Here is a 27,260-nt window from a genome sequence, read left to right on the forward strand (position 1 = left end):
TTAACATCACTATTTTCTCCAACATTCCTTGATCATGCAGCTATTGAAACAATGTCTGTTGAACTTGCATCTGTACCTCCATCACTTTCTCCTGTGCTTCTCCAATATTACTCTGTTTGGATCTTCCAAATCCTTCCCAGGTTTATCTAAAATAACCAGAATCTCAAACAGATTGAACAGCTTCAAGAAACCCAACTGGTATGGTTTTTGGAACTTAGCTTTATGAGTTTGCAAATGAGTGCCACCTTTGGTTTGCAGCCTTGCTTCACATATCTCAGTTGGGATTGAATTTTGAAACTGCAGCTCTTTAGAGAGTGTCTCCAGCTCTACTTGATATTTCCCATCAAGCTGGTTGTTACTAGGTTCTGACTCACCTGCATATTTTTCCTGTTCTGATTGTAGACAATTAGTCACTTCTTTCTGCTCTCTCTGAAACCTGGCCAATATCTCCTACAGTTTTATGGCATACAATTCATGTAAACTTTAAGTGTCTTCCTCCTGTTGCTCTATCAAATCATCCTTGGCAACGAGGAACCCATCTTCATGCTCAGTTCCGATGTGCTCAGAAAACTGCTCTTTGGTCAAGTCACACTCTAGCTGTTTGTACTCTAGTTCAGTCTTACAGAACCAAATGTTCTTATTCAGAGTCTGTTCCTCACAACCAGACTAAACAATCGTCTCAACATCATCTTCTAGAAATGGTTTTATGTCTTTTCCAGTAATGATGCTTTGTCTCCATTGATGGTTTAGATTGTCTTTCTTCTATCTGAATTTCAATTGACATTTCTGTCATTTCAGGCACCAGAATATTTATTTCATCTACAAACTCCTTTTGAACTTTCACTTCTGGTAGTGTCTCCCATGGAATTTGCATTTCATGAAGATCATTTTCTTCGGTTCTCCTATTTCCATAAGTCAATCTTTTTCTGATTTTCTTTGAAGGAAACTTTTCCTCATTCAGGGAATTCTTCGCATGTGCCCACATCCACAATGCATAATACCTGTTGAGTGAAGTATCTGCCAGGGAACATTTTATCAAAAACATCTTTGGGGCAAATGTTAGTTCGGCTGGGGCAAATGCTTGCTCTGGAGCTGGTTCTTCTGCTACCTTTCCTTCTTCCTTTAACATTCACAGACTAGGAGACCAGGTTTCTGGCATTGATAGCATACCACTGCACATTGGTTGTTTCTGGAACGAGATCTACGATAGTCCGTCACTCCCATGGTATAGCCAGTGGATGCCAAATGACCAAATAGTCTATTTTGTTCTGTTTGTGTGACTACCATCCTTCCCTCTTGCACTATTACCCAAGAGCCTCTGTTTGCTGCTATATCTTTTCATGCTATGTAGTTAAATGTTCTACCATTTTGTTAATGTGCTCTAAGTCTCCTGCTCCAGTATATGAGTCCATATTGGACAATCATACAGTGCACTCTACTCAATATCAGTTCAGAATCCTTGCCAGTGAGGTTTCCACTTCATGGGTAAAGGAACATTCATCCCCTTTAACCCAGAATGCTGCATCCTGAACAATTCAGGAAATGTGAGAGAAGGTTGATCTAATAGTCTTTTTATCATCTCTTTTCTCAAGCTTTCCTCTCGCATTCCTCCATAAATCACTCTTTTGCATTTCCTCTGGGTCTAAAAGGCTATCTTTGTCCCTGTTCAATGTTCTACTTAATTTATCTTACAATGTATAGCCGTATATTCTTAGTGCTTCACCTGCTTCTTGCTTCTAGTTGTAAATTCTTGTAGTCTAACACTGACCAGAACTTTGTTATCATAAATAGTTTTCAATCTGATGAATAAATCTAGTCCATAGCTGAGTCCTTGGTGTGATCCTTACTGCATCTCTGGCCTGCCCTACCAGGTGGTCTTGCACTACTTCTAGCTGATCTTCCTTAAGGATTCTTAGTTTTTTCAGTTTCGCTTCTGTGTTGTGTACGTCGATTCCCGACGCCCTCTTTCCGCCCTCCTTACCTGTTTGGCGCCTCCCTCTTCGCCCGCGGGAAGATTGGTTGCCGCAGCATCCTTCTGCTGAAGTCCTCCGTTTCCCCGGACTGGCTAGACGCTGCAACCCGCCATGCTTCTTGGAGGCCTAGGGGCATGCACGCGGCGTGACCCTGATTGAAGTACCGGCGATGGCGCGAACCTCAGGGGTGTCCCCCTGAGATGACATCACCCGTGACGGATATATAAGGTCTTAGAATTTGCTAGATTGAGTTAGCAAGGGTTCGGGTTACTCTACCTAAGCTACTCTGCCTCCTCGGACTTACCAGGGGCACCCGCTCCTCGGGGGCCTCGCTCTCTCCTTTGTTTTTCAGGTGACAGTCTGGAACCGGTACTCGCTCCTTGAGGGCCCTCGTTCCCAGACTTGCTCAGTATTTACTTCTGCCTGGACGTCATCGCTGACTACTACATCTGTGAGTTACCATCGCTCTCTCAAAGCTTTCCCTGGAACCAGGTACTCGCGCCTCGAGGGCCTATACATTCCAACTCCTGTGCTTCTATGAGACATTGTGTGAGTGTTACCATCAGGTTCTATCCATGAAACGTGCATACCCTGCCTACTCACTATATTTCAGTTTCTCTACAGCTCAGCCTCCAGGGATCGCTATTCCAGTATCTGAGGGACTACAGCCCAGCCGGGCATTCCAGCTCACTCCTGCCACCTCTGGTGGTTCAGTATACTGTCTAATAAAAGAACTAGTATGTGTCTGTCTCCTAACTCTGAGCCTGACCGATGGTCCCTCTCGGGATCTTCCCCCGGGGGCGTGGGCATCTGCCACCGGTACAAGGATCCACCCACAACTCTCCTAAATAACAACAGATTGCTAACTCCTATCTGATTGATACTCCCAACAGATAGCTAACTCCTAACATTCTGTCCTCTTCATTCAGTCCTCTACAGTTAGTTCTCCAGGCTTAATCAGCATGTCTGTGAAATCTGGTACTCTCTTGCCTTATGGGGTGTATATGGTTATGGTACCAGGCCCTTCCATATATTTTTCCTGAAGGAATCTGAGAACTGTTACGTTCTGTGTGCTTTGAACTTAGAGTGGGCCCTTGGGTCATGGGGAGTGAAGACTCCGCCCACAGGGAGGAGCTCTGTGGGCCCTTACCACAACAGGCAAGGTCTCAGCAGTGATGGACAACAGAGGAAATAACTTTATTATTGTTGCGACTGTCGCTACCCGACGTCATCACTCCACCCTCTTTACCTCTGTGGTGACTCCCTCCAGGTCTAAAGGATGGCTGGCTGCCGCGGCATCTCCCTGCCCTCTCTCTCCGGTGTCCACGGGCCAGCTCGACACTGCAGATACGCCATGTGGCCTGAAGCCTAGGGCGCGCGTGCACGCTCCGAGTGAAGTACCAGCAAGGGCGCGAAACTCAGAGGCGTCCCCCTGAGATGACGTCATCCACTTCCAATATTTAAAGGTCTCTGATATCGCTACTAGTTGAGTTAGCAAGGGCTAAGGTTCAGATTGGGTTCCCTGCCTAAGCTACTCTGCCTCCTCGGACTTACCAGAGGTACCCGCTACTCGGGGGCCTCGCTTTCTCTCTTTGCCTTTCAGGTTACAGACAGGAAACAGTACTCGCTCCTCGAGGGCCCTCGTTCCTGACTATCTGCTGATTCTCTTCTGCCTGGAAGTCATCATTATCTACATCAATGTGAGTTACCATCGCTCTCTCAGAGCTTTCCCTGGAACCAGGTACTTGCTCCTCAAGGGCCTGTCCTTTCCAACTCCTGAGCTCCCTGAGACCAACTTGTGAGTGTTGTCATCTAGTTCTGTTCATGAACTCTGCATACCCTGCCTACTCACTGTCTACAGTTTCTCAACAGCTCAGCCATCCAGGGATCGCTGTTACCGTAACTGAGGGACTACAGACCTACCGGGCACTTCAGCTCACTACTGCCACCTTTGGTGGTTTCAAGACCTGTTTAATAAAAGAACTAGTGTGTGTCTGTCTCCATACTCTAAGTCTAGCCAGTGGTCCCTCTCAGGATCTTCCCCCAGGGGTGTGGTCATCTGCCACCGGCCCAAGGATCCACTTACTACTATTTCCGGCAGACTCTAACAACAGATTGCTAAGTCTGCATATGGAATATATCAGATTGACACCCCTATCTGATTGCTCTTCCCACCAGCATAGCGGATCATGACAGATTGCTAATTCCATGGATCCGGCTTAACTCCAGGACCCAGCATAACTCCATGAATCCGGCACAACTCTCTGCCTTGCAGGCCATACCGGGCCTGTCCCTGCGCATCTCGGAGCAGCAAAATGCCTTGGAGAAATTTACTACAGCATTTCATCAGCTACACACACAGAAGGTTCAAGGCACAGCTTCCAACCATGAAGGTCAGTTACAGAAGGTAACTTTGAAGACTGCTGTACCACTGGCAGCTCCAAGCCGCTTTTCCAGAGAAATCCAGAAGACCCGGGGCTTTTTGAACCAGTGCTGCATGCACTTTACTTTACAACCATCTTTATTTCCTACGGCACTCTCTAAGACCACCTACATCCTTTCGTACTTGGATGGTAGAGCACTGTCGTGGGCATCCACCTTGTGGGAACGTAAGGACCCCATTTTGCAGGGCATGGAAGGATTTATGGACTTGTTTAAATCCGTTTTTGATGACCCTGCGCGAACTTCTGTTGCCGGTTCTGTTTTAGAGGACCTGAAGCAGGGCAGCAGATCATTGGCTGAATTCGCCATAGAATTCAAGACTCTTGCGGCAGAACTTCGCTGGGACTCCAAATGTCTCAAGGCACTCTTCTGCAGAGGCCTGGATACCCATTTGAAGGACGAGCTGGCCGCGTGCCAGACACCTGACTCGCTGGATGAATTAGTAGCCTTGGCTACTCGGATTGATCGACTCTGGAACAAGGTGAAGGAACACTGGCCTAAGATGTTACAAGGGTTGAAACAGGCTAGTGCTACCAATGCACCTCAGATGGTTCCAATAACTTCTGCTGCTGATACAGATGAACCGATGCAACTTGGTCACGGACACTTGACCTCCAAGGAGAGAAGATTTCGGAAGAAGCGCAGCTTATGCATGTACTGCGGTCAGCCCGGCCATGATGTCTCTACATGCTCCATTTTGTCCGATAAATGGATGGGCCTAAGTCCTGCAGGAGGACTGTTCTTAGGCCTTACCGCGTCCTCTCCTCCGCTATCTCTCCCAGTCTCCTTAACCTACGGACCAGTTACGGTTTAGACTCCTGCCTTGGTGGATTCGGGGGCAGGAGGCAACTTCATTCTCAGACATTTAGTGAAATACTTGAGGATCCCTCTCTTCAAATTAAAAGATCCACTACTGTTATCCTCCATTCACGGGGAGCCCTTACTGGGCAACTTAACTTGCGAAACCATACCAGTTACTCTTCACACCGGAGCGCTCCATACGGAATCTATTTCCTTCTTTGTACTAGAAAAGGCTATGCATCCTATCATCCTAGGGTTACCCTGGCTGCAAGTGCACTAACCCCAATTTGACTGGGCCTCCCTGGATCTTTCTCGCTGGGGCCCAGAATGTCATGGAAGATGCCTTAATGAAAATTCGCCTATTATTTGCATGCCTACTACTTCAGTGAGTCCAGGACTACCGTCTCCAGATGCATCCTTCGGAAATGTATCCTCCAAAGAGGCAGCTGGTGTACCTTCCCCAAATGGGCACTGTGATGGTGCCATGGGTTCAGGAACCAATACTGGACTACCAGAAGGACAAGTACACCCTCTCTCAGTTCTTGAAAAGGAGGCGATGTTGGAAATTGTGCCTGATGAACCACAGCACATAACAGACCCAAAGAAGATACCCTTGGCAACCAGTCAGTCTGCATCCGCTGGCGATGCCATCAACTCTCATCCAGCAAGATCTAATGGAGAATCACCAATAGAAGTGGTTTCTGGACGTTCCTTATCACCGCCACTTCCACTGAATCCTTCAGTGATGTCCACAGCAGCTCATTCCATTGCTGCTGATATCTACAAATAAATTTCTTCCAGAACTCAAGATCCACCTGTCATCGATGCAGAAGTCGACTTAGAGATTAAGATCAAAGAGATTCTGGATGTTCGTAAAAGAGACAAGACTTTTGAATACCTTCTGATATGGGAGGGTTTCGGCCCAAAAATTATCTCTTGGGATTCTCAGATCAATATCTTGGATAAAGAGATGCTTCGGCAGTTCCACCTCGCGCATCCTTCAAAACCTAAGCCTGGTACCCGAAGAGATCGCCCTTTGAAGGGGGGTACTGTTGCGACCATCGCTGCCCGATGTCTTCACTCCACCCTCTTTACCTCTGTGGCGACTCCCTCCAAGTCTAAAGGACTGCTGGCTGCTGCGGTGTCTCCCTGCCGTCTCTCTCCGGCGTCCCCAGGCTGGCTCGACACTGCAGATCCGCCATGTTGCCTGAAGCCTAGGGCGTGTGCGCGCTCCGAGTGAAGTACCAGCAAGGGCGCGAACCTCAGGGGCGTCCCTCTGAGATGACGTCATCCGCTTCTGATATTTAAAGGTCTCTGATATCGTTTCTAGTTGAGTTAGCAAGGGCTAAGGTTCAGATTGGGTTCCCTGCCTAAGCTACTCTACCTCCTCGGACTTACCAGAGGTACCCGCTCCTCGGGGGCCTCGCTCTCTCTCTTTGCCTTTCAGGTTACAGACAGGAAATGGTACTCGCTCCTCGAGGGCCCTCGTTCCTGACTATCTGCGGATACTTTTCTGCCTGGAAGTCACCATTATCTACATCATTGTGAGTTACCATCGCTCTCTCAGAGCTTTCCCTGGAAACAGGTATTCGCTCCTCGAGGGCCTGTCCTTTCCAGCTACTGATTTAACTGAGACCAACTTGTGAGTGTTGTCATCTAGTTCTGTTCATGAACTCGGCATACCCTGCCTACTCACTGTCTACAGTTTCTCAACAGCCCAGCCATTCAGGGATCACTGTTACCATATCTGAGGGACTACAGCCCTACCGGACACTTCAGCTCACTACTGCCGCCTCTGGTGGTTTCAAGACCTGTTTAATAAAAGAACTAGTGTGTGTCTGTCTCCATACTTTAAGCCTAACGGTGGTCCCTCTCGGGATCTTCCCCCGGGGGCGTGGTCATCTGCCACCGGCCCAAGGATCCACTTACTACTATCTCCGGCAGTCTCTAACAATAGATTGCTAAGTCCGCCTACGGAATATATCAGATTAACACCCCTATCTGATTGCTCCTCCCACCAGCATAGCAGATCATGACAATTATACAGCCGTTGAGGATCTGAGGAGCAGATCAATAGAGTCAGTCTCCGAGAGGGTGACCTGCAGCTGATCAGTCTGAGAAGAATCCTCAGCGTGGAGTAGTCCAATGACTACCTTCTCTAGGCATAGATTGTGCTGGCACTCTGGTAGTGGTCCACAGCACGGGGTAGGCCAGAAGCTGATGACAATTTGCACAAGGCTAGAGGGATAACCAGTAGTGGCCCGCAGGCGGGGTAACCTAGGGATCCGTGCCACAAAGGTAATTGAATGATGATGTACTCATGCCAGTTCCGAGGAAGGTAGATGGAAGGTCAGGCACTGAGGAGGTCAGAACAAGAACAGCAAGGGTCGTCCGAGGACAATGCAGGAACTCCCAGGAACAGAGAAGCAAGAGTAATGGCTCTCCAAGGAGCGGATAGCCCTGAGTGCAGCAAGGTCCCCGAGGAGCGGGTACCTAGGTCACCCAGTAGATAGCAAGATGGAGTCCCAGTGAGGTAGAAATAGCAGGACCGCAATCCTTGCTAACTCATAGTGCAGGAAGTCAGCTGAGTTTAAGTATGGTAAGCGGATGATGACATGCGGTGGGGACGCCCCTGAGGTTCCCGCCATGATGCGTTCAAGAAGGGTGCAGGCGCGCGCGCGAGCGGCCTAAATATCCCCATATGTAAGATGGCTGCTGGAAGCGCCCACGCCATCCCAGGCACGCCATGAGTGTCAGCATGTGGAAGCGGAGACTGCCATTCTCCCCAGACTTGGATCAGCATAAAGGAGGTGAGCAGCAAAGGTCGCAGCCGCCTGCAACCGACGGGTGCAACAGTACCCCCCTTCTTAGGGCCCCTCCCAGGGGGTTTCGGCTTCCTAGGATGAGCAAGGTGGAAGCGATGTAGCATCTCTTTGTCCAGTATGTTGGCAGCATGTTCCCAGCTATTCTCCTCTGGTCCGAACCCTTCCAAGGAGATAAGGTACTCCCAGTGCTTTCCTCTTTTACGAACATCCAATATGTCATCCACTTTATATGCAATGTCATCTTCAGCATCGAGGGGTTGTGGATCAGGAGTCTTGTGCAAAAGCTTAGAGAGGATAAGTGGTTTCAGGAGTGAAATGTGGAAAGCGTTATGTATTTTCATTGAGGGTGGTAACCTCAAGCTGTAAGTCATAGGTCCCAAACGTCGGAGGACGGTGAAGGGTCCAATATAACGCGGAGCGAATCAGATTGAAGGAAGCTTGAGCCGAATATATTTGGTACTGAGCCACACCTTATCTCCTGGCTTAAACTAGGGAGCCGCTCGGTGATGAGCATCATAGCATCTCTTTGCTCATTGTCCAGCCTTTTGTAGAAGATCCTTGGTCTGAGTCCAGAGTTGTTGAATCTCGTCAGCAATAGCTTGGGCAGCTGGAGACGTATCAGTCAATGGTATGGGAAGTGGTGGAAATGGCTGCCCACCATACACAATCTGAAATGGTGTGGATCCTGTGGCAAATGCCGGATGCAAATTCAAGGCAAACTCAGCCCAGGGTAGCAACTCTGCCCAATCATTTTGCCTAGAGTTAACATAGGCGCGGATGAATTGCTTAAGAGTCCTGTTCATTCTCTCCATTTGTCCATTCGATTGGGGATCATATGCAGATGTCAAATCCAGAGAAGTATCGAACTTTTGACACAGTGCCCTCCAGAACTTGGCGGTGAACTGGACTCCTCTGTCCGATATGATGTGTTTCGGCATCCCATGTAAGCGAAAAAAATGCCGCACAAATAGCTTGGCTAACTCTGGGGCAGATGGCAGTTCCGGGTAACTATAGACCAGTGAGCCTAACTTCAGTGCCGGGAAAAATAATGGAAACTATTCTCAAGATCAAAATCGTAGAGCATATAGAAAGACATGATTTAATGGAACACAGTCAACATGGATTTACCCATGGAAAGTCTTGCCTAACAAATCTGCTTCATTTTTTTGAAGGGGTTAATAAACATGTGGATAAAGGTGAACCAGTAGATATAGTGTATTTTGATTTTCAGAAGGGGTTTGATAAAGTCCCTCATGAGAGGCTTCTAAGAAAACTAAAAAGTCATGGGATAGGAGGCGATGTCCTTTCGTGGATTACAAACTGGTTAAAAGACAGGAAACAGAGAGTAGGATTAAATGGTCAATTTTCTCAGTGGAAAAGGGTAAACAGTGGAGTGCCTCAAGGATCTGTACTTGGACCGGTGCTTTTCAATATATATATAAATGATCTGGAAAGGAATAAGACGAGTGAGGTTATCAAATTTACGGATGATACAAAATTATTCAGAGTAGTTAAATCACAAGCAGACTGTGATACATTACAGGAGGACCTTGCAAGACTGGAAGGTTGGGCATCCAAATGGCAGATGAAATTTAATGTGGACAAGTGCAAGGTGTTGCATATAGGGAAAAATAACCCTTGCTGTAGTTATACGATGTTAGGTTCTATATTAGGAGCTACCACCCAGGAAAAAGATCTAGGCATCATAGTGGATAATACTTTAAAATCGTCAGCTCAGTGTGCTGCAGCAGTCAAAAAAGCAAACAGAATGTTAGGAATTATTAGGAAGGGAATGGTTAATAAAACAGAAAATGTCATAATGCCTCTATATCGCTCCATGGTGAGACCACACCGTGAATACTGTGTACAATTCTGGTCACCACATCTCAAAAAAGATATAGTTGTGATGGAGAAGGTACAGAGAAGGGCAACCAAAATGATAAAGGGGAAGGAACACCTCCCCTATGAGGAAAGGCTGAAGAGGTTAGGGCTGTTCAGCTTGAAGAGACGGCTGAGGGGGGATATGATAGAAGTCTTTAAGATCATGAGAGGTCTTGAACGAGTAGATGTGACTCGGTTATTTACACTTTTGAATAATAGAAGTACTAGGGGGTATTCCATGAAGTTAGCAAGTAGCACATTTAAGACTAATCGGAGAAAATTATTTTTCATTCAACGTACAATAAAGCTCTGGAATTTGTTGCCAAAGGATGTGTTTAGTGCAGTTAGTGTAGCTGGGTTCAAAAAAGGTTTGGATAAGCTCTTGGGGAAGTCCATTAACGGCTATTAATCAAGTTTACTTAGGGAATAGCCACTGCTATTAATTGCATCAGTAGCATGGGATCTTCTTAGTGTTTGGATAATTGCCAGGTTCTTGTGACCTAGTTTGGCCGCTGTTGGAAACAGGATGCTGGGCTTGATGGACCCTTGGTCTGACCCAGCATGGCAATTTCTTATGTTCTTATGTTCTTAAAGTGCGCCATTTTCGAGAACCGGTCCACAGTAACCCATATCGTATTGTTCCCATTAGAAGGAGGTAGATCGACCACGAAGTTGGTTGCAATATGCGTCCAGGGTATGTCAGGAATGGGCAAAGGCTGGAGCAGACCCCAGGGCGGCAGGCAGGAGGCTTTTGCCCGGCGCAGGAAGTGCAGGATTCCATGTACGCTTGCACGTCTTTTGTCATAGATGGCCACCAATAGCATCGCTGTAGTGTAGCAAGGGTACGGGCCTGTCCTGGATGGCCTGCTAACTTAGTCGTGGGCCCAATTCAATAACTTCTTCCTTAGAGACAGTGGAACCACCATTTTACCTGCAGAAACCGAATGGGTAGCAGTCAGCATTAACTTCTCAGGGTCAATGATGTGACGTGGTTCGTCTGGGACATCATCAGGAGTGAAGGATCAGGAGAGGGCATCTGCCCAAACATTCTTTTCAGCAGGATGGTATTTGAGCAGAAAGTTGAACTTGTTAAAGAACAGTGACTATCTCGCTTGGCGATGATTGAGCCTCTGAGCATGGCTAAGATATTCCAGGTTCTTGTAGTCAGTGAACATGGTTATCTGATGTTAGGCACCTTCTAACCAGGGACACCACTCTTCAAATGCTAGCTTTATGGCAAGCAGTTCCTTATCACCGATGCCGTAATTTCTCTCTGCTGGAGAGAAGTGCCTCAAGAAGAACGAGCAGGGATGTAGAATGAGTGTATCACTGTGTTGGCTAAGTACCGCCCCAACGCCGATATCTGAGGCATCTACCTTGATGATGAACAGCTTATGAGGATCAGGGTGGTGTAAACAGGGTTTCTGGAGGAAGACCCTTTTGAGCAGTTGGAATGCAGAGACAGCTTCTGGAGACCAGTTTGAAGGGTAAGCCCCTTTTTTCGTCATAGAGGTGAGGGGAACAGTCAAAGTAGAGTAGTCCTTGATAAAGGAGCGATAGTAATTTGTAAAGCCAAGAAAGCGGAGTAAAGCCTTGATTCCAGTGGGTTGAGGCCAGTCTTGTAAGCTTTTTGTCTTCTGGGGATCCATCTGAAATCCCTTACAGGACACGATATACCCAAGAAATGGAACAGACTCTTGATGAAAGGCACACTTTTCAAGCTTGGCATACAAACGGTTATCCCGAAGCCGCTTTAACACAGTCATGACATCACTTTGGTGGGTTTGCATATCACGGGAAAAAATGAGGATATCATCTAGGTAAACGACCACACATATGTACAGAAGATCACGCAAAATGTCGTTCATCATATTTTAAAATACGGCGGGGGATTACAGAGGCCAAAAGGCATTACCAAATATTCGAAGTGACCATTGCGAGTATTAAAGGCTGTTTTTCCATTCATCCCCATGACGAATACGAACGAGATTATAAGCACTTTTTAAATCTAATTTTGTGAAAATCTTCGCCCCCTGGAGCTGATCAAATAATTCTGAAATTAACTGTAAGGGATACCAATCTTTGATGGTGATCTCATTCAGACTTCTATAGTCAATGCAAGGGCAAAGGGATCAATCCTTCTTGCCGACAAAAAAGAATCCGGCTCCTGCCAGAGATTTGGAGGGTCTATTAAATCCTTTCTACAGATTTTCTTGGATATAAGCCAACGTGGCCTCAGTTTCAGCTGGGTAGAGTGGATAAACTCTTCCTCTGGGTGGCTCGGAGTCGGACTTTAAATTGATTGCACGATCAAAAGGTCTGTGCGGTGGAAGAACGTCTGCAGCTTGCTTTGAGAATACGTCTTGAAAGGAAGCGTACTGTGGTGGTAGACCAGGAGGAGCGGACGTAGTAGTCATATATGGCAGTGGAGTTATTTTTTTTAGACATCTGTTATGGCAGTCAGGGCCCCATTGAAATAGTTCCATAGATGATCAATTAAATTGAGGGGAGTGCTCTTGTAGCCAGGGTATGCCAAGCACAATAGGATAGATACTCTTTTCGAGAACCAGGAACGTGATGGTCTCTGTATGCAAAGATCCTGTGCGGAGGCAAGCAGGCTGGATCATGATCATAACTTCTCCAGGCAAGGGCTCGCCATGAATGCACGAGAGGAGGAGTGGTGTGGGTACTGGCTCAGTAGGAAGTCGTAGGTGTTCAACCAATCTCTTGAGAATAAAGTTCCCACCTGCACCTGAATCGACCAGGGCTTGAGTGGCGAATTCAAGAGGCCCAGAAATGATGGAAACAGGAAGAGTCAGTGGAGGAGAAGGAGCAGTTAGACCTAAGAAGAGTCCTCCAGCGGATCCTAGGTCTGCATATTTCCCGGACAGATAGGGCAGGTTTGAACTGCATGGCCGGTCTTCCCGCTGTACATGCACAGGCTCATCATTTTATGAAAGCGCCTCTCTTTGGCTGTCAGATGACTACGACCTAATTGCATAGGTTCATCTTCTTCTTCAGGGCTAGGTGCAGCTTAGACCGAAGTGGGCGGTAAATTCCGTGAACGGCTACCACTGGATACAGGTTTCTTCAAAGATTTTACCACAGTTGAGCATTCGCATATATGGTGGTCAATTCGCTCCGCAAGGTCCATTAATGAGCTTAAAGTTTCAGGTAACTCCTGGGCAGCAGGTTCATCTTTTATGTGGGAATTGAGACCTCATAGAAATATAGCTCTTAGGCAACCTGAATCCCATAGGAGTTCGGAAGACAGGGTCTTGAATTCAATCAAGTAGTCCGGGAGTGGTTTGGTTCCCTGTTGTAGATCCAAGAGTGCCGAACCGGCAATAGACTGGCGAGCGGGGTCATCAAAAACTGACGTAAAGAGAGCCAGAAACCAAGGCAAGTCTTGTAGGACTGGATCATTTCATTCCCAAAGGGGTGAAGCCCAGGCCAAGGCTTTCCCATCCAACAGGGACAAAATGTAAGTAATCTTGGTAGTAGCAGTAGGAAATTAAGCTGGTTGTAGAACAAAATGCAAGCAGCATTGATTGAGGAAGCCCCTACACAACGGGAAGTCTCCTGTGAAACGTGTGGGGGCTGGTAGAGGAACTGTAGTTCGCCCACCACCGGAGGTGATGCATTCTCGCTGGAAATAGAAGAATCCTTCAGTCTGGAATTTAGCTGGTTAAAGGCAGTAGCCAGCATGTCGAGAGTCCTCTGTTGCTCGGTGATTCGTTGGGCCAGGCCAGGAATGGCCTGTAAGGCTGAGAGCTGAGCCAGGTCCATTGAGTTAGCAATATGTTACATTCTGTGTGTCTTGAACTAAGAGTGGGCCCTTGGGTCGTGGGAGTGAAGACTCTGCCCACAGGGAGGAGCCCTGTGGGCCCTTACCACAACAGGCAAGGTCTCAGCAGTGACGGACAAGAGGAAATAACTTTATTATACAGCCATTGAGGATCTGAGGGCTAGATCAATAGAGTCAGTCTCCGAGAGGGTGACGTACAGCTGGTCGGTCTGAGTAGAATCCTCAGCGTGAAGTAGTCCGATGATTACCTTCTCTAGGCGTAGCTTGTGCTGGCACTCCGATAGTGGTCCACAGTGCGGGGTAGGCTGGAAGCTGATGACAAGTTGCACAAGGCTAGAAGGATCTGGGAGTGGTCCGCAGGCGGGGTAACACAGGGATCTGTGCCACAAAGGTAATCGAATGATGATGTACTCATGCCAGTACCAAGGAAGGTATATGGAAGGTCAGGCACGAGGAGGTCCGAACAAGAACAGCAAGGGTCGTCTGAGGACGATGCAGGAACTCCCAGGAACAGAGAAGCAAGAGTAATGGCTCTCCAAGGAGTGGATAGCCCTGAGTGCAGCAAGGCCCCTGAGGAGCAGGTACCTAGGTCACCCAGTAGGTAGCGAGACAGAGTCCCAGTGAGGCAGAAATAGCAGGACCGGAATCCTTGCTAACTCGTAATGCAAGAAGTCAGCTGAGCTTAAGTATGGTAAGCGGATGACGTCATGCGGTGGGGACGCCCCTGAGGTTCCCGCCATGACGCGTTCAAGAAGGGGGAAGGTGCGCACGCGCGTGCCCTAGGTAACCCCGGATGTAAGATGGCTGCCAGGAGCGCCGACGCCTCCCGGGCATGCCATGAGCGTCGGCGTGTGGAGACTGCCATTCTCCCCAGACTTGAATCAGCATAGAGAAAGGAGGTGAGCAGCAAATGTCGCAGCCACCTGCGACCCTCGGGTGCAACAAGAACCCTCTGCTCTGCTTCTTGTGATACAAGTTGTGCTTGCACCTCGTCCATTTTCTTCTAAAAGTCATGGAAACACTGTACCCCGCTAAGAAATGAATGCTACCCATGGAACCACAGACACAAGAGAGAACCAAAACACCAGGGACACAACTAAACAGCCTGATCCTGCCGACTATGCCAACATTTTTTCAGCAATCTATGTAAACTGCCTCACCAGGGGAAGCCCCTCCTGCTGTGGTGGTCAAAGGTCAATAGTAAAGGAACGTAATGTAGGGATTTATGAGGTTGCTAGTGAGGATAACTCTCAGACAGCCCTCTCCTGTACTGGGTAAATGAATTTGGATTCAAGTCCCACCCAGTCAAGTCTCCCACAAGTAGAGAGGGAGAGCAGGGATAATAGAAAAGGGAAGCTAAAGTGGTATAGAGGAAAAATATGAATCTCCTTTTCTTTTTAAAATTTTATTCACAAAAACAAAGGTAATCAATCTCTTTAAAACAAACTATCCAAATTTGTTTCTCTGGGTTACAAAAGGACCAGGGATTAAGCTGGAGGAAGGGGTGAAAACACAGGGGTTCAGGCTGGTTCGGGCGTCTCATATGATACCACTCTTAGTCCGGAATAAAGCTTCTGTTCTGTAGAACATACTCCTGAAGAAGCAACTGTTTAGTCGCGAAACATCGGCTGCTGTCGGGTCCTTGTTCAAATTGTTGACGGGAACAGACAAACTTAAATTTAACATCAGAATCTTGAACTGTTATTTGAAAGTCCTTTTGACACTAAAAAGTGAAAGACTTTTGTGATAAAAATACCGCAAATGACGAGTAGACCGGATGGCAGTTTGTTACACTGCCGTTGTCAGGCTTGCTGATGCGGTTTCATCGCCATAAAAAAATTTTTAGGCTGTAAACATCTGTCACAGTATTTGAAATATTACACAGTGTCCTTTTGTTGTGTTATGATGGTATATAAAACATTTAAATAAATAAATATTTGGAATAATAACTCTGATTGTAATTGGCTTGGGCTAACTTCTATAGGGTGTTTTGCTTGAGAAGGGACTTTACTTCCTGTTGTAAGAGATTCAGCTGGGATTGATCTCTTAGAGAAGCACGGGGTGGGGGATCCAAGGTTTGTTTTTTAAATTGAGGTTTTAGCCCTGCTGCACTATCATTGGCAGCCACTGGTGTGATGTTATTTTGAGCCAGGAAGCTGCAAATAGTTGGATTCTGCCCCCAGATGATGATATCTGCTGTGGTGGAGGTTCCCTTAAAAACGTTGGTGCGGGGGGATCGTGTGAGAGGAGAGAGAAGTGCCACAGCGCGCCTACCTGCAGAGCTGACTCGGAGAGTGCCGGTGAGGAGGACAAACAGCTGCAGCGAGTTAGCTGACGTCATCAGCGCAGGCCCGCGGGACACTTGAAATCCCGCGGTTGAGCAGCGTTCTGTGGGGATCGTGTGAGAGGAGAGAGAAGTGCCACAGCGCGCCTACCTGCAGAGCTGACTCGGAGAGTGCCGGTGAGGAGGACAAACAGCTGCAGCGAGTTAGCTGACGTCATCAGCGCAGGCCCGCGGGACACTTGAAATCCCGAGGTTGAGCGTCGCGCAGCCTAAGCCGCGCGCTCCGAAGGGGCGCGCGCGGCTTTGATCGGCTTCGATCGCCTTCGATTGACTTAACCTTATTGCGTATCCACTTTATTTTGGATTTAATAATTTGAATATATGGGTCGGAAACGCAAGGCAAAAGTCTATACTTCCTCTCCAGTCCCAAACATCGGACCGATGGATGCCCACATAAAGGTTTTGCCAAAGACGGACTGCGAAAGTGCCACTCTAGAAGTGTCCTTGAGTCCGGGCAAGGGCCCGACTACACCTCCGCAACCTCTAGGAGCTCCACTGATGCAAAGTTCCCTCGAGGACAGTCAAGAAAGCGTGAGTAGGGTAGAGAGAGAGAGCTCTCTCCCTGAAAATTCTTTAATAGGAACAGCACTAGGAACTGTAGATGGACTTGCACCACGAGCTCCCAGTGAAAGTCTGATGTGCCATAAAGAGCCACCAGACGTAACGCTGAGAGATTTGTGGAAAATGTTAGTCAGGTTGGACTCTAATGTCTTGCAAGTAAATGAATCGTTAACTTCTCTGGTGAATGTAAATAAAAATTCGATAGAAGATCATGGGAAAAGATTGATTGAGGTAGAAACAGCTATAAAATCTATATCTGGAAAGGTACAAAATGTACAAAATGCAGAAAGTATGCATATAGTAGATAGTCTATCATTACACTCTGAGATAGAAAATGTGGAAAATATGCTGCGTATTAAAAATCTTCGATTGGTGAATTTCCCAATCACGAGACTATTATCACCATATGAAATGTTTAAAAAGTTTTTAATGGAAAATCTAGCATATGAGGATGATAAAATTCCCATTGTATCTAAGATATTTTATTTTCCCTATCAATCTAGAAATTCACAAGATCAAGAAGGAGAGAGAAGTCCAGGGATTTCCTCTTTTTTAGAGGAATCACTTGACATTATAAATAAACGAACTACTTTATTTGTTTCTTTCTCTCTTGAGAGAGAGAAAGATCAAGTTTTTGAGAAGTTTTTCAGGAATAAAGATCGCTCCTTTTGTGGGCAAAGAGTATATTTATTTCCAGATGTCTCGAGGCCTACACAGGCCCGTCGAAGACAATTCCTTGCCCTGAAAAGTAAAACCCTAGAAATAGGGGCAACTTTTTTTTTTTTTTAAAGTTTCCTGCTAAATGTTATATAAATTTTCAGGGAAATAAATTTATATTCTCGGATCCCATACATTTGGAGACATTTATTGCAGACAAATCTGAGCCCAACAGAGTTAATAACATCTAACAGTAAGGCCAATAGGAATTAAATTGCAATTCTCTCTCCTCTTATTTAGATATATTTGGTTTTATTATGTTATTGTGGGATCCCCCAATTATATTATTTTGTCTTGAACAACATAATTTTGTTTATGGGTAATAATTATTGTATTTTGAAGATATGTATGTTGTATTACAAGATTTCTTATCTTATTTGGAATTATGGTGAAATATATAAAAAAATTTTCAATAAAGTATAAATTAAAAAAAAAAAAACGTTGGTGCGGTTTTGCCACTGCTTTCACCGATTGTTTTGGCTGTCTTCTATCCCTTTGTCTCCCCCTTTGTTAGGTAGATGGTTGCTAGGGGCGAGGTCACTGGAAGGGAAGTTGATGATAGCATTGATAGGATCAATAAGGCCTCCACTGATAGAAAGGTATCCTAAACTGAGGGTAGAAGAGGCATAAGCCAGAAGATTGATGTCCACCCTGCTGAAAGTGATTGTACTGCCAGGTTCTGATCCTTTGTTACGGTGACAGTTTCTTTTAGTTTGTCCCCAAATAGATGTTCTCCTGAGCAGGGAAGATTAGCCAGCTTTTCATGGACATCTTCACAGATTCCACCGGCTCAAAGCCAATCCATCTGGCATGCTGCAATTGAGGCTGCTGAGATTCTTGCTGCTGTATCAAAACCCTCATAAACAGCTCTCAACAGATGTCACAAAGCCCTCTTCCATGTCGAGAAGGAGTAGCGGGATGATTATCTTACCCTCTTGAGATCATACAAATGGCGTTAGCTGCTGAGGGCATTCATAGAGACACTGCACTATGTAAAATTGGTGCTGTTGTATCCTAGTTGATAACATTGAACCTTGGAAAGTTTTTTCAAAATTGTCCAACAGTTTTTGGGCCTTTCCTGGGGGTGAGTTGGAATGGAGACTGGTCTTCTTCGCTATGCACATGGCTGACTCCATTACCACAGAATTATGTGGGAGGTTAAGAACATAATTCCTCAGTCTCCTCGGCCTTACCTGGGCAGATGATGATTCAACAATGAACAGGGACAGCACTTCAGATGGGGGCCAAGATTCCGGCTGTTGCAACAAATGGAGGAGAACCCGCCTCGACCAGAAGAAGTATCTCTAAGCCCTCAGGATGATTGCACCCCGCCGGCAGTACAGGCGGTCTCAATGCCATACCCCATGGTGAGTCCCGAAGTAGATTTCCATAGGTTGGAGATCAAGGGAACATCGTTTTCGGACATGCCTGTGCTCACCTATCCCTCGTTAGAGGGTGAGGACGCCAATACACCAGCACCGGCAGTTGTGACTACTCAGACTGCAAATGGAAGTGAGAGTTTGTCTGTAATTCTACCTTCAGTTTGCTTGGAAAAGCCATCTGTAGTCACTTTAGACTCTGTATGGGAATTGATGTCGACTTTGACGAAAGCGTTTTCAGAATGTTCCTCGAATGTTCCTCGAAGATAAATTCATTGACACAAGTAGATATTGTGGTCAAATATAATGATACTCAAAGAAAATAACTTTCTGATAAGATCAAGCATGTTGAAGAAGGAATAAAGCACATGGAAAATGTTCAATTTATGATTATTCAGGACGTTTCTGCTTTAAGCAGGAAAGTGGAATTTACAGAAAATAATCCAAGGCATTTGTACTTGTGAGTTTTGAATTTTCCGAGGGTAGTAGGAGAGATTCCTAGAGTTACCATCAGAAGATAGTTTCTGGAAATTTTGGAATTTACAAATGAAACTTCTCCCCCTCTGGATAAGGTGTATTTTTTACCTTCTCGCTCTAAAGTTCAAGTTCAAAATCCTAATGTTGATATAAATAATTTGTCTGAATATTTAGAGTCATCTATTTTGTAAATATCTGAGAGGTCTTCCCTGATAATATCTCTATATAATGAAAAATATCTTAGTACTGTGATGAAAAGTTATTTTAGAAAATCAAATGTATTGTTTATGGGGCAAAAAATAAGGATATTTCCAGACTTAACGAAGTCTACCCAGGAGAGAAGGAAGAGTTTTCTTGCTTTATGTCAAGATAAATTAGCTATTGGAGCGACCTTCCTTCTAAGATTTCCATGTAAATTTATAGTTAAGTACAATAGAGATAGTTATGTATTTTTTACATCTGAACAACTTAAAAGCTTTATAGACTCAAAGAAGGCTATGATTCAAGTCAGTAATACCTAACTTTTTTTGTATATCATCCTATAAATGTAATAGGAAGTGCTTGTAAGCTATGTATTTTCAGTTTAAATGAGAGTTTCCTTGATATCTCCTACTTTTTTATCTCTGTTCCCCAAGGCTAGTGGTCTAATGGGTATGGCTTTGTTACTATTAAGTGTATAATTTCTTTGTGAATATTTTTATTTCAATTCCATGTTTCTGCGCAAAGTGGATGCTTTGTACAAAAGTTGTAAAATTAATAAATAATAAATGAAAAAAAAAATAATTTTGTGGGAGGTGTACCATCATATAGCCTGGTGATTTTGCAAATTGAATTTTAGGTCTAGTTTTCTCACCACCATGGTCCCTGAAGAGGGAGTCTCCCAAAATTTCATGAGAGATTTCTGCAATACTGGGTGAGATGGAAATGCTATGGATTCGCTGTGGGTTTGGAAATGCTATGGGTCCGCAGTAAACTCATTAATTCCTTATGGAGATCTGGTTCCTTCTGAATGTCCACTTTCAGCAGTGATCCCACCTTTTCAACAAAACATGAGTACGTGAAGTCTTCTGGGGGTGAGACATGGTCCGGTATTTCCTTTGGTGGGTTGGAAGGAATCCCAGTTGCACTGCAATAAGACTTCCCAGGGGAAGGCTGCATCGAGCTACTTGATCTCAGAGGTGTTAATGGAAGAGGAAAATCTTCCCTACATGCTTCATGAAGATCAGGAGCCGTGAAGTGGGGGCTATCCGATTCTAATGGTGTGGACTCCAGTGGTTGGATGGGATATACTGGAGGGAAAGAAGGAGATGGAGTCTGCAGAAGCAGCGATGTAAAGAAGTTATGGACAATGTCTGTAATTTACTCTACTGCTTGCTGAGACCAGTGGGACTGGAGTGAAGGAATTTCCTGTTCCAGGTGCTGTTGTTTCTCCAAGGCCGAAGCAGGAATGAGAGGCAAGAGAGAGCAGATGGGTTGAAGTACAGGGACTCTGAAGCCCTGTTGCCATAGAGTTGAAGGGACATAAGAACATAAGAACATAAGAACATAAGAAAATGCCATACTGGGTCAGACCAAGGGTCCATCAAGCCCAGCATCCTGTTTCCAACAGTGGCCAATCCAGGCCATAAGAACCTGGCAAGTACCCAAAAACTAAGTCTATTCCATGTAACCATTGCTAATGGCAGTGGCTATTCTCTAAGTGAACCTAATAGCAGGTAATGGACTTCTCCTCCAAGAACTTATCCAATCCTTTTTTAAACACAGCTATACTACCTGCACGAACCACATTCTCTGGCAACAAATTCCAGAGTTTAATTGTGCGTTGAGTAAAAAAGAACTTTCTCCGATTAGTTTTAAATGTGCCCCATGCTAACTTCATGGAGTGTCCCCTAGTCCTTCTACTATCTGAAAGAGTAAATAACCGATTCACATCTACCCGTTCTAGACCTCTCATGATTTTAAACACCTCTATCATATCCCCCCTCAGTCGTCTCTTCTCCAAGCTGAAAAGTCCTAATCTCTTTAGTCTTTCCTCATAGGGGAGTTGTTCCATTCCCCTTATCATTTTGGTAGCCCTTCTCTGTACCTTCTCCATCGCAATTATATCTTTTTTGAGATGCGGCGACCAGAATTGTACACAGTATTCAAGGTGCGGTCTCACCATGGAGCGATACAGAGGCATTATGACATTTTCCGTTTTATTCATCATTCCTTTTCTAATAATTCCCAACATTCTGTTTGCTTTTTTGACTGCCGCAGCACACTGAACCGACGATTTCAATGTGTTATCCACTATGACACCTAGATCTCTTTCTTGGGTTGTAGCACCTAATATGGAACCCAACATCGTGTAATTATAGCATGGGTTATTTTTCCCTATATGCATCACCTTGCACTTTTCCACATTAAATTTCATCTGCCATTTGGATGCCCAATTTTCCAGTCTCACAAGGTCTTCCTGCAATTTATCACAATCTGCTTGTGATTTAACTACTCTGCACAATTTTGTGTCATCTGCAAATTTGATTATCTCACTCGTCGTATTTCTTTCCAGATCATTTATAAATATATTGAACAGTAAGGGTCCCAATACAGATCCCTGAGGCACTCCACTGTCCACTCCCTTCCACTGAGAAAATTGCCCATTTAATCCTACTCTCTGTTTCCTGTCTTTTAGCCAGTTTGCAATCCACGAAAGGACATCGCCACCTATCCCATGACTTTTTACTTTTCCTAGAAGCCTCTCATGAGGAACTTTGTCAAACGCCTTCTGAAAATCCAAGTATACTATATCTACCGGTTCACCTTTATCCACATGTTTATTAACTCCTTCAAAAAAGTTAACTAAGTTAACGAGTGCTTGGTGGAAGTTGAGATGATCTCGGAATTGGCTGACATATGGTTCTGGGGATCCTTGGAGGAGGGATTGCTGCTGCTAGGATATCTAAGTGAGACTGCTCATTAGAGATGTGAATCGTGTGCCAGATCGTCTTAACGATCAGGTTCGGCTGGGGGGGGGGGGGGGGGGGAATCTGATAGTTAAGATATGTGAATTGGAATAGTTTCCGATTCCAATTCACATTGCTAATTTTTTTTTTAGGGAGGCCTGTGCCGCTAAAAAAAAACAAACACCCGACCCTTTAAATCGACCCCCCCAAAACCTTTTAAAATTATCTGGTGGTCCAGGGGGGCCTCAGGGAGCGATTTCCCGTTCCCAGACATCAGCTGTGCTAAAAAAAAAATGGCGCCGATGCCCCTTTGCCCTTACCATGTGACAGGGTATCCGTGCCATTGGCCGGCCCCTGTCACATGGCGCTGGCCATCCAGTGCTCCTACCATGTGACAGGGGCCGGCCAATGGGAATGGGAAATAGATTGCACTGGATCCTTGGGGGGGGAGGGGGGGGGGGAACGACACTCAAGGACTGGGCAATATTAAATAAATAAATAAATAAATAAATAAACTACGCGGGACCCGAGTTGTTCAGCGAAGTTTTGGGTGAGTTGCTAAGGGGCTGGGCCAGTTCACCTACTCATATGATGCCTCGATAGGGGAGCTCGCCATACTTCGCTCCTTGCAGCCGAACTTTACTTTTTGTAAACCAAACAGCAGTGTACTGGAAGTATTGTATAGAAGCGCGACGTTCCTTGTAGGCTTTTGGTGTGGGGCGCTCCGGCTTCCCTCTCCCCTTTCCGCCAGCGGTTAGGAGGAGGGGCTCGGAGGCGCTGAAAACGCGGGGAAGCTCTGCGGGAACGCCTGTCTCTCACTAGTCTTACCAGGAGAAGCGGATCACCGTCGGCCATGGTGTCCTTTCGCAAAGCTTTTGCGACCGAACTAGCGCAGCTGTAGCGTCCCTAGTTACCAGCCGCCAGACGCGTTGCTAATCAACGTCACGTTTTTTCCGCGGAGCAGGGTGACCAATCGATCCCCGAGCCCGCGGTGGAAGGCGGGGGAGGGGTGGGTAAGACGCACGCGGCTCTCCGAAGCTGGGCTGCCGCTGGGGACTAGTGATGTCTGGGAGCGGGGCGACATGGCGGGGGCGGGGGAGCTGAGCTTCCTGGTGGCGCTCGGCGCTGGAGCTGGAGCTTCAGCCTCGGCTGAGAACCGCAGCCATGGGGCTGTCCCTGAGCTCGGAGTCGGCGGATGGGGTTGGCACGCAGGGCTATCATGTGCACGGGGTAAGTTGTGCCCGAAGCCGGACTGCAGCTGCCGCCTCAGGCTGTGGCATGACTCCGTTTCTGCGGGAAGGTTGTGTGTTTCGTAACTATCTCCACGCCAGCTGCCGTGAGGCCCGGTTCATTTCTGAACGAATGTAACTCCATGTTTACTTCTCTACTGAAGTCTATTGACATGGATATAACGTTTTGCCTTTGTTCTGTAAAATGTTAGCGACTTAAATAGAGTAAGAGGATGATGCCCTTTGTCGAACCGACATAAAAATTCGTGAGCTTGCAAGCCAAGATGGGTCTCTTCTTCAGGTGTGATTGCATGCTGGCTATTGTTTATGTTCTTGGCCTATAATTGCTCTTAAGCCTGGGAAAAGACCGATGTAAGGAAAATGTTAGTAAGATAATTGGTCTTTCTGCTAATTGTTTTCTCGTTGTCAAAGGGTAGGATGCACTGTGCATATTTACTAGAGTTAAAATGGGAATAAACTTTATTGCATCTGGACTGATGTCAGCATTTCAACTTTTATGTTACTCTGTCTTACTATTGGAGTAATTGTACTTTGCAAAACAGCGTAGCAACTGACAAGTTTAAAATGTGGCTTTACAAAGCAGGTTTTTAGCAGCATTGTTCCAAGTTTTGTGTGTATGTGTAGTTGTCTTGTCCTGTGCAAAACAATTTAGTTTTTCTTACAGTAGTTCCAACACCCAAGTATATCAGCAAAGTGACAGGTTGTGAAAATGTCAGCATTAACTGTAAACAAGGACGCAGATACCAAAGTAGGGAAAAATATGGGGGTATTTCATTTGCCTATAGTTTGTATTAGGATTTTTGAGAAAATAAACACATTTTTTAAACATATAAAGGTCTGTTAATGCTTTCCTAAATAGGCAATATGAATATATATTTCTGAAAACAATTATTCTACCTAGCTTTACATTCATTTATCAAATACAGCTGGAGGTCATCCAGAGAGCAGTGATCAAAATGGTGCTGGGTTCTGTACCAAAAGCTCTATGAGATGAGATTTAAGGATCTAAATATATAGACACCAGAGGAGAGACCGGGAGGATATAGTATTTATTTTCATGCCCTATAATATATCTCTGTGATGATCACTATGCCTTTTATTTACTTGAGATATTAAGAATCTAAATGTTGACCTTCTGTAACACGCTTTGAGTTCTCAAGTTGGAAAATATGAAATAATCATTGATGATATAATAGAAACATTCAGATACTGAAAAATATTAATGATATACGGGAGGTTAGCCTTTTTCAATGCAAAGGAAGTTCTGACATGAGGACAAGATAAGATGCTCCAAGGGAATAGACTCGGCAGATATGTCAGAAAATGTTTTTCACAGAAAGGGTGGTGAATGTGTTAAAAATCCTTCCAAACTGGGTGGTGGAGACCAAAATAGTTATTGTCTTTTGTTATTTGATGAACATGTCAATGCATTTGATGTATGTGCAGTTGTATTGTTATTTTGTAAGCCACCCTGAGTCCTTCGTGGAGAAGCACAGTTTATAAATCATAATGAAATGGACTTTAAATGGACAATTTTCAGAAGCCAGTTACCAGACCTGTGTAAAATGACTATCTGAAAATTATCCAGTTCTTAACCTTTTAAAAGTATGTGTGGGGAGAACACATTCAAAAGCTGTGGTAATGGGACACAATGGCAGCATGTAGACGAGTATGAACGCTGCGTGTCCCTACCTTTCCTTTGGACCTTGTTTTTCTTCTGAGATGCCTTCTAACTGGAAAGGAAAAGTGCAGATCTATCCCACCCCGAGACTAAGTATCTTTCTGGGCAACAGCAGATTATAACTTTCAGGTCTCATCTAGCTGATAGTTTGGGGGCTGAAGTCCCCATTGGTGTTTGGAGTGAGGGAGCATCTCGTTTGCCTAGGAAAGAAGCTTTGCTCAGTCCCTTGGACACCAGGCTTCTGCCAGCTAGGAGAGTCGACCTGTATCCGGGTCCTGAGGCGCCCCATGATGAAAGATATTGGGGTGACTTCACCTGGTGGGGATGCAGCAGTGTCAGCGTCGAAGCAACACACTCTTATGCGGCATGAAACTCTCACTGAATTTTCTGCTGATGTGCCGCTGCGATCATTGGATCCTGAATATGGAGGAGGTTCTCTGGAGGTGGGGTGTTCTACCAGCTTTTTCCTTGAACAGAATATTCAGTTGAGTGAGCCCTTTACTATACAATCTGAGCCTGTGATAGTAACATTGGATTCCCTCTCTCGGACCTAGTAGTGGGTTTTGGTAAATGTTTAAACAAATTTAACTCTTTTATCAAAGGTTGGTCCTGTGCTTGAGTGCCACGAAGGCAAGTTGACTGAATTAAATGGCAAGAATCTATTGAATCTCAGGTTCAAGAAATTAAGTCCAATGCTTCTAATTTTAAAGATTGTGATGTGTTCTCAAGAAGGTTGGAGCTTTTAGAAAATCACTTTAGCCATTTAAACCTGCAAATATTACATTTTCATAGTCATGGGGGAAGGTCCCCTAATTACATTAAAAAGATATTTCCTTGAAGTTCTACATTTTGACTCTGCACAAATTCCCTTGATAAATAGAGCTTATTTCTTGCAAGTATCCCAATGAGTTTCTTGACGTCCAACTGCCATGACAGTGAATAATTTAACAGAATTTCTTGACAGCTCTGTGATAGAAATTATTGAAAGAGCTACATTATTGGTGTCCTTTATAAACGAAAAAGATTTGATGGTTGTAATGCCTAAGTATTTTGGTTCTATTTCATCTTTATTTCATGGCCAGGTGGTTAGAATATTTCCTGATTTAGTCTCAGTTACCCAGGAGTGAAAGAGAGGATTTTTAGCCTTACGTCAAACTGCAATTGGGTTGTTCTTCTTTACTTAGATACCCAGGTAATTGTGTTATCAAGATGATTGTTATATATTTTTTTTCTCTCCAGTACAATTAAAATCTTTTCTGGATTCAAGAGGAGTTTTGCCATCCCCTTTAGGATCTAGCTAGATCCAGTGTGGTGTTCTGTTTTGTTTGGTTTTTTTTTTTTTTTAGTCAGTTGATTCATGTTAAGCTAGTTTCTTCACCTTTTTTTCTTTATGGCCCCACTTTTTTTTTTCTGTCCTCCTGATCACTTTTTTTTTGGGGGGAGGGGGTAATGTACTAAACAGAGCAGTGTATTACTATTATTATTCCTATTTTTTTTTCTTATTGTGTGCTCATATGTTTCTATGCAAGGTGTTCAAACTTTTGTATATAAAAAAGATCTATAAATTGTTTAAGAAAAAGACAAAACAAAATGTATGTGTGGGGATCAACAACACACATCTTTTACCTAGGCAGGTTTGGTGGGGGGGAGGTGGGCCAAGCAAGGGAAACTATGAGTGTAGGTTAAATTTTCAAATTTACTTGTGTAACCTAGAGCCATTTTCAGTTACCAGTAAGCTTTGGGAGATGTCATGTAGAATAAGTTAGTGAGAAATGATTAGGGGAGGATCCACTCGTATGCAGCCCCTCCCTTTGAGGGTGCTGGAATGGACGTCCCATTTCAGAGGTTTTATAGCAGCGCTCTGCTCTTCTGGAGGAAAGTTTGTAGAGTTTTTTTGCCTCACTTGTATTTTTGCACAGGAAAGGGCAAACAGCAGAAAACCCTCCTGGAAAAAGGCCCAAGTTCCTTGCAATGTGAGATTAGAGAGGTAACAGGAGAAGGAGCTGCAGGGGAAGGAGGAAGAGAACCCATTTTGATGAATGTGAGACTTTTTTTTTCATCCTGGTGAAGAATGACAATGGTCTGATCATCTCTTAAGGGAATAAACATTGGCCTTGTTGGGCTTGGGCTCGATTTTTGGAGTAAAAACTATCATATGTATTTATAGGCATTT

The 27,260-nt window shown here is 45.1% G+C and overlaps 2 protein-coding genes across 4 annotated transcripts in view; one reads left to right on the forward strand and one right to left on the reverse strand.

The window, feature by feature from the left end:
- The window catches only part of TTC21A (tetratricopeptide repeat domain 21A), a 406,154-nt gene extending 383,098 nt beyond the window's left edge, over nucleotides 1-23,056 (reverse strand). The window contains exon 1 of the mRNA XM_029588390.1: nucleotides 22,985-23,056. Coding sequence (XP_029444250.1) covers nucleotides 22,985-23,011 — 27 coding nt within the window. The 5' untranslated portion in view covers nucleotides 23,012-23,056. The remainder of the gene's footprint in view (nucleotides 1-22,984) is intronic.
- Nucleotides 23,057-23,231: 175 nt separating this feature from the next.
- Nucleotides 23,232-27,260, forward strand: part of GORASP1 (golgi reassembly stacking protein 1) — a 163,355-nt gene continuing 159,326 nt past the window's right edge. For all 3 annotated transcript variants that reach the window (XM_029588395.1, XM_029588394.1, XM_029588397.1), the window contains exon 1: nucleotides 23,232-23,386. In XM_029588395.1, the coding sequence (XP_029444255.1) occupies nucleotides 23,321-23,386 (66 nt within the window). In that variant the 5' untranslated portion in view covers nucleotides 23,232-23,320. The remainder of the gene's footprint in view (nucleotides 23,387-27,260) is intronic.

Source organism: Rhinatrema bivittatum, chromosome 2 (genome assembly GCF_901001135.1).
Source record: "Rhinatrema bivittatum chromosome 2, aRhiBiv1.1, whole genome shotgun sequence".
Lineage (NCBI taxonomy): Eukaryota > Metazoa > Chordata > Amphibia > Gymnophiona > Rhinatrematidae > Rhinatrema > Rhinatrema bivittatum.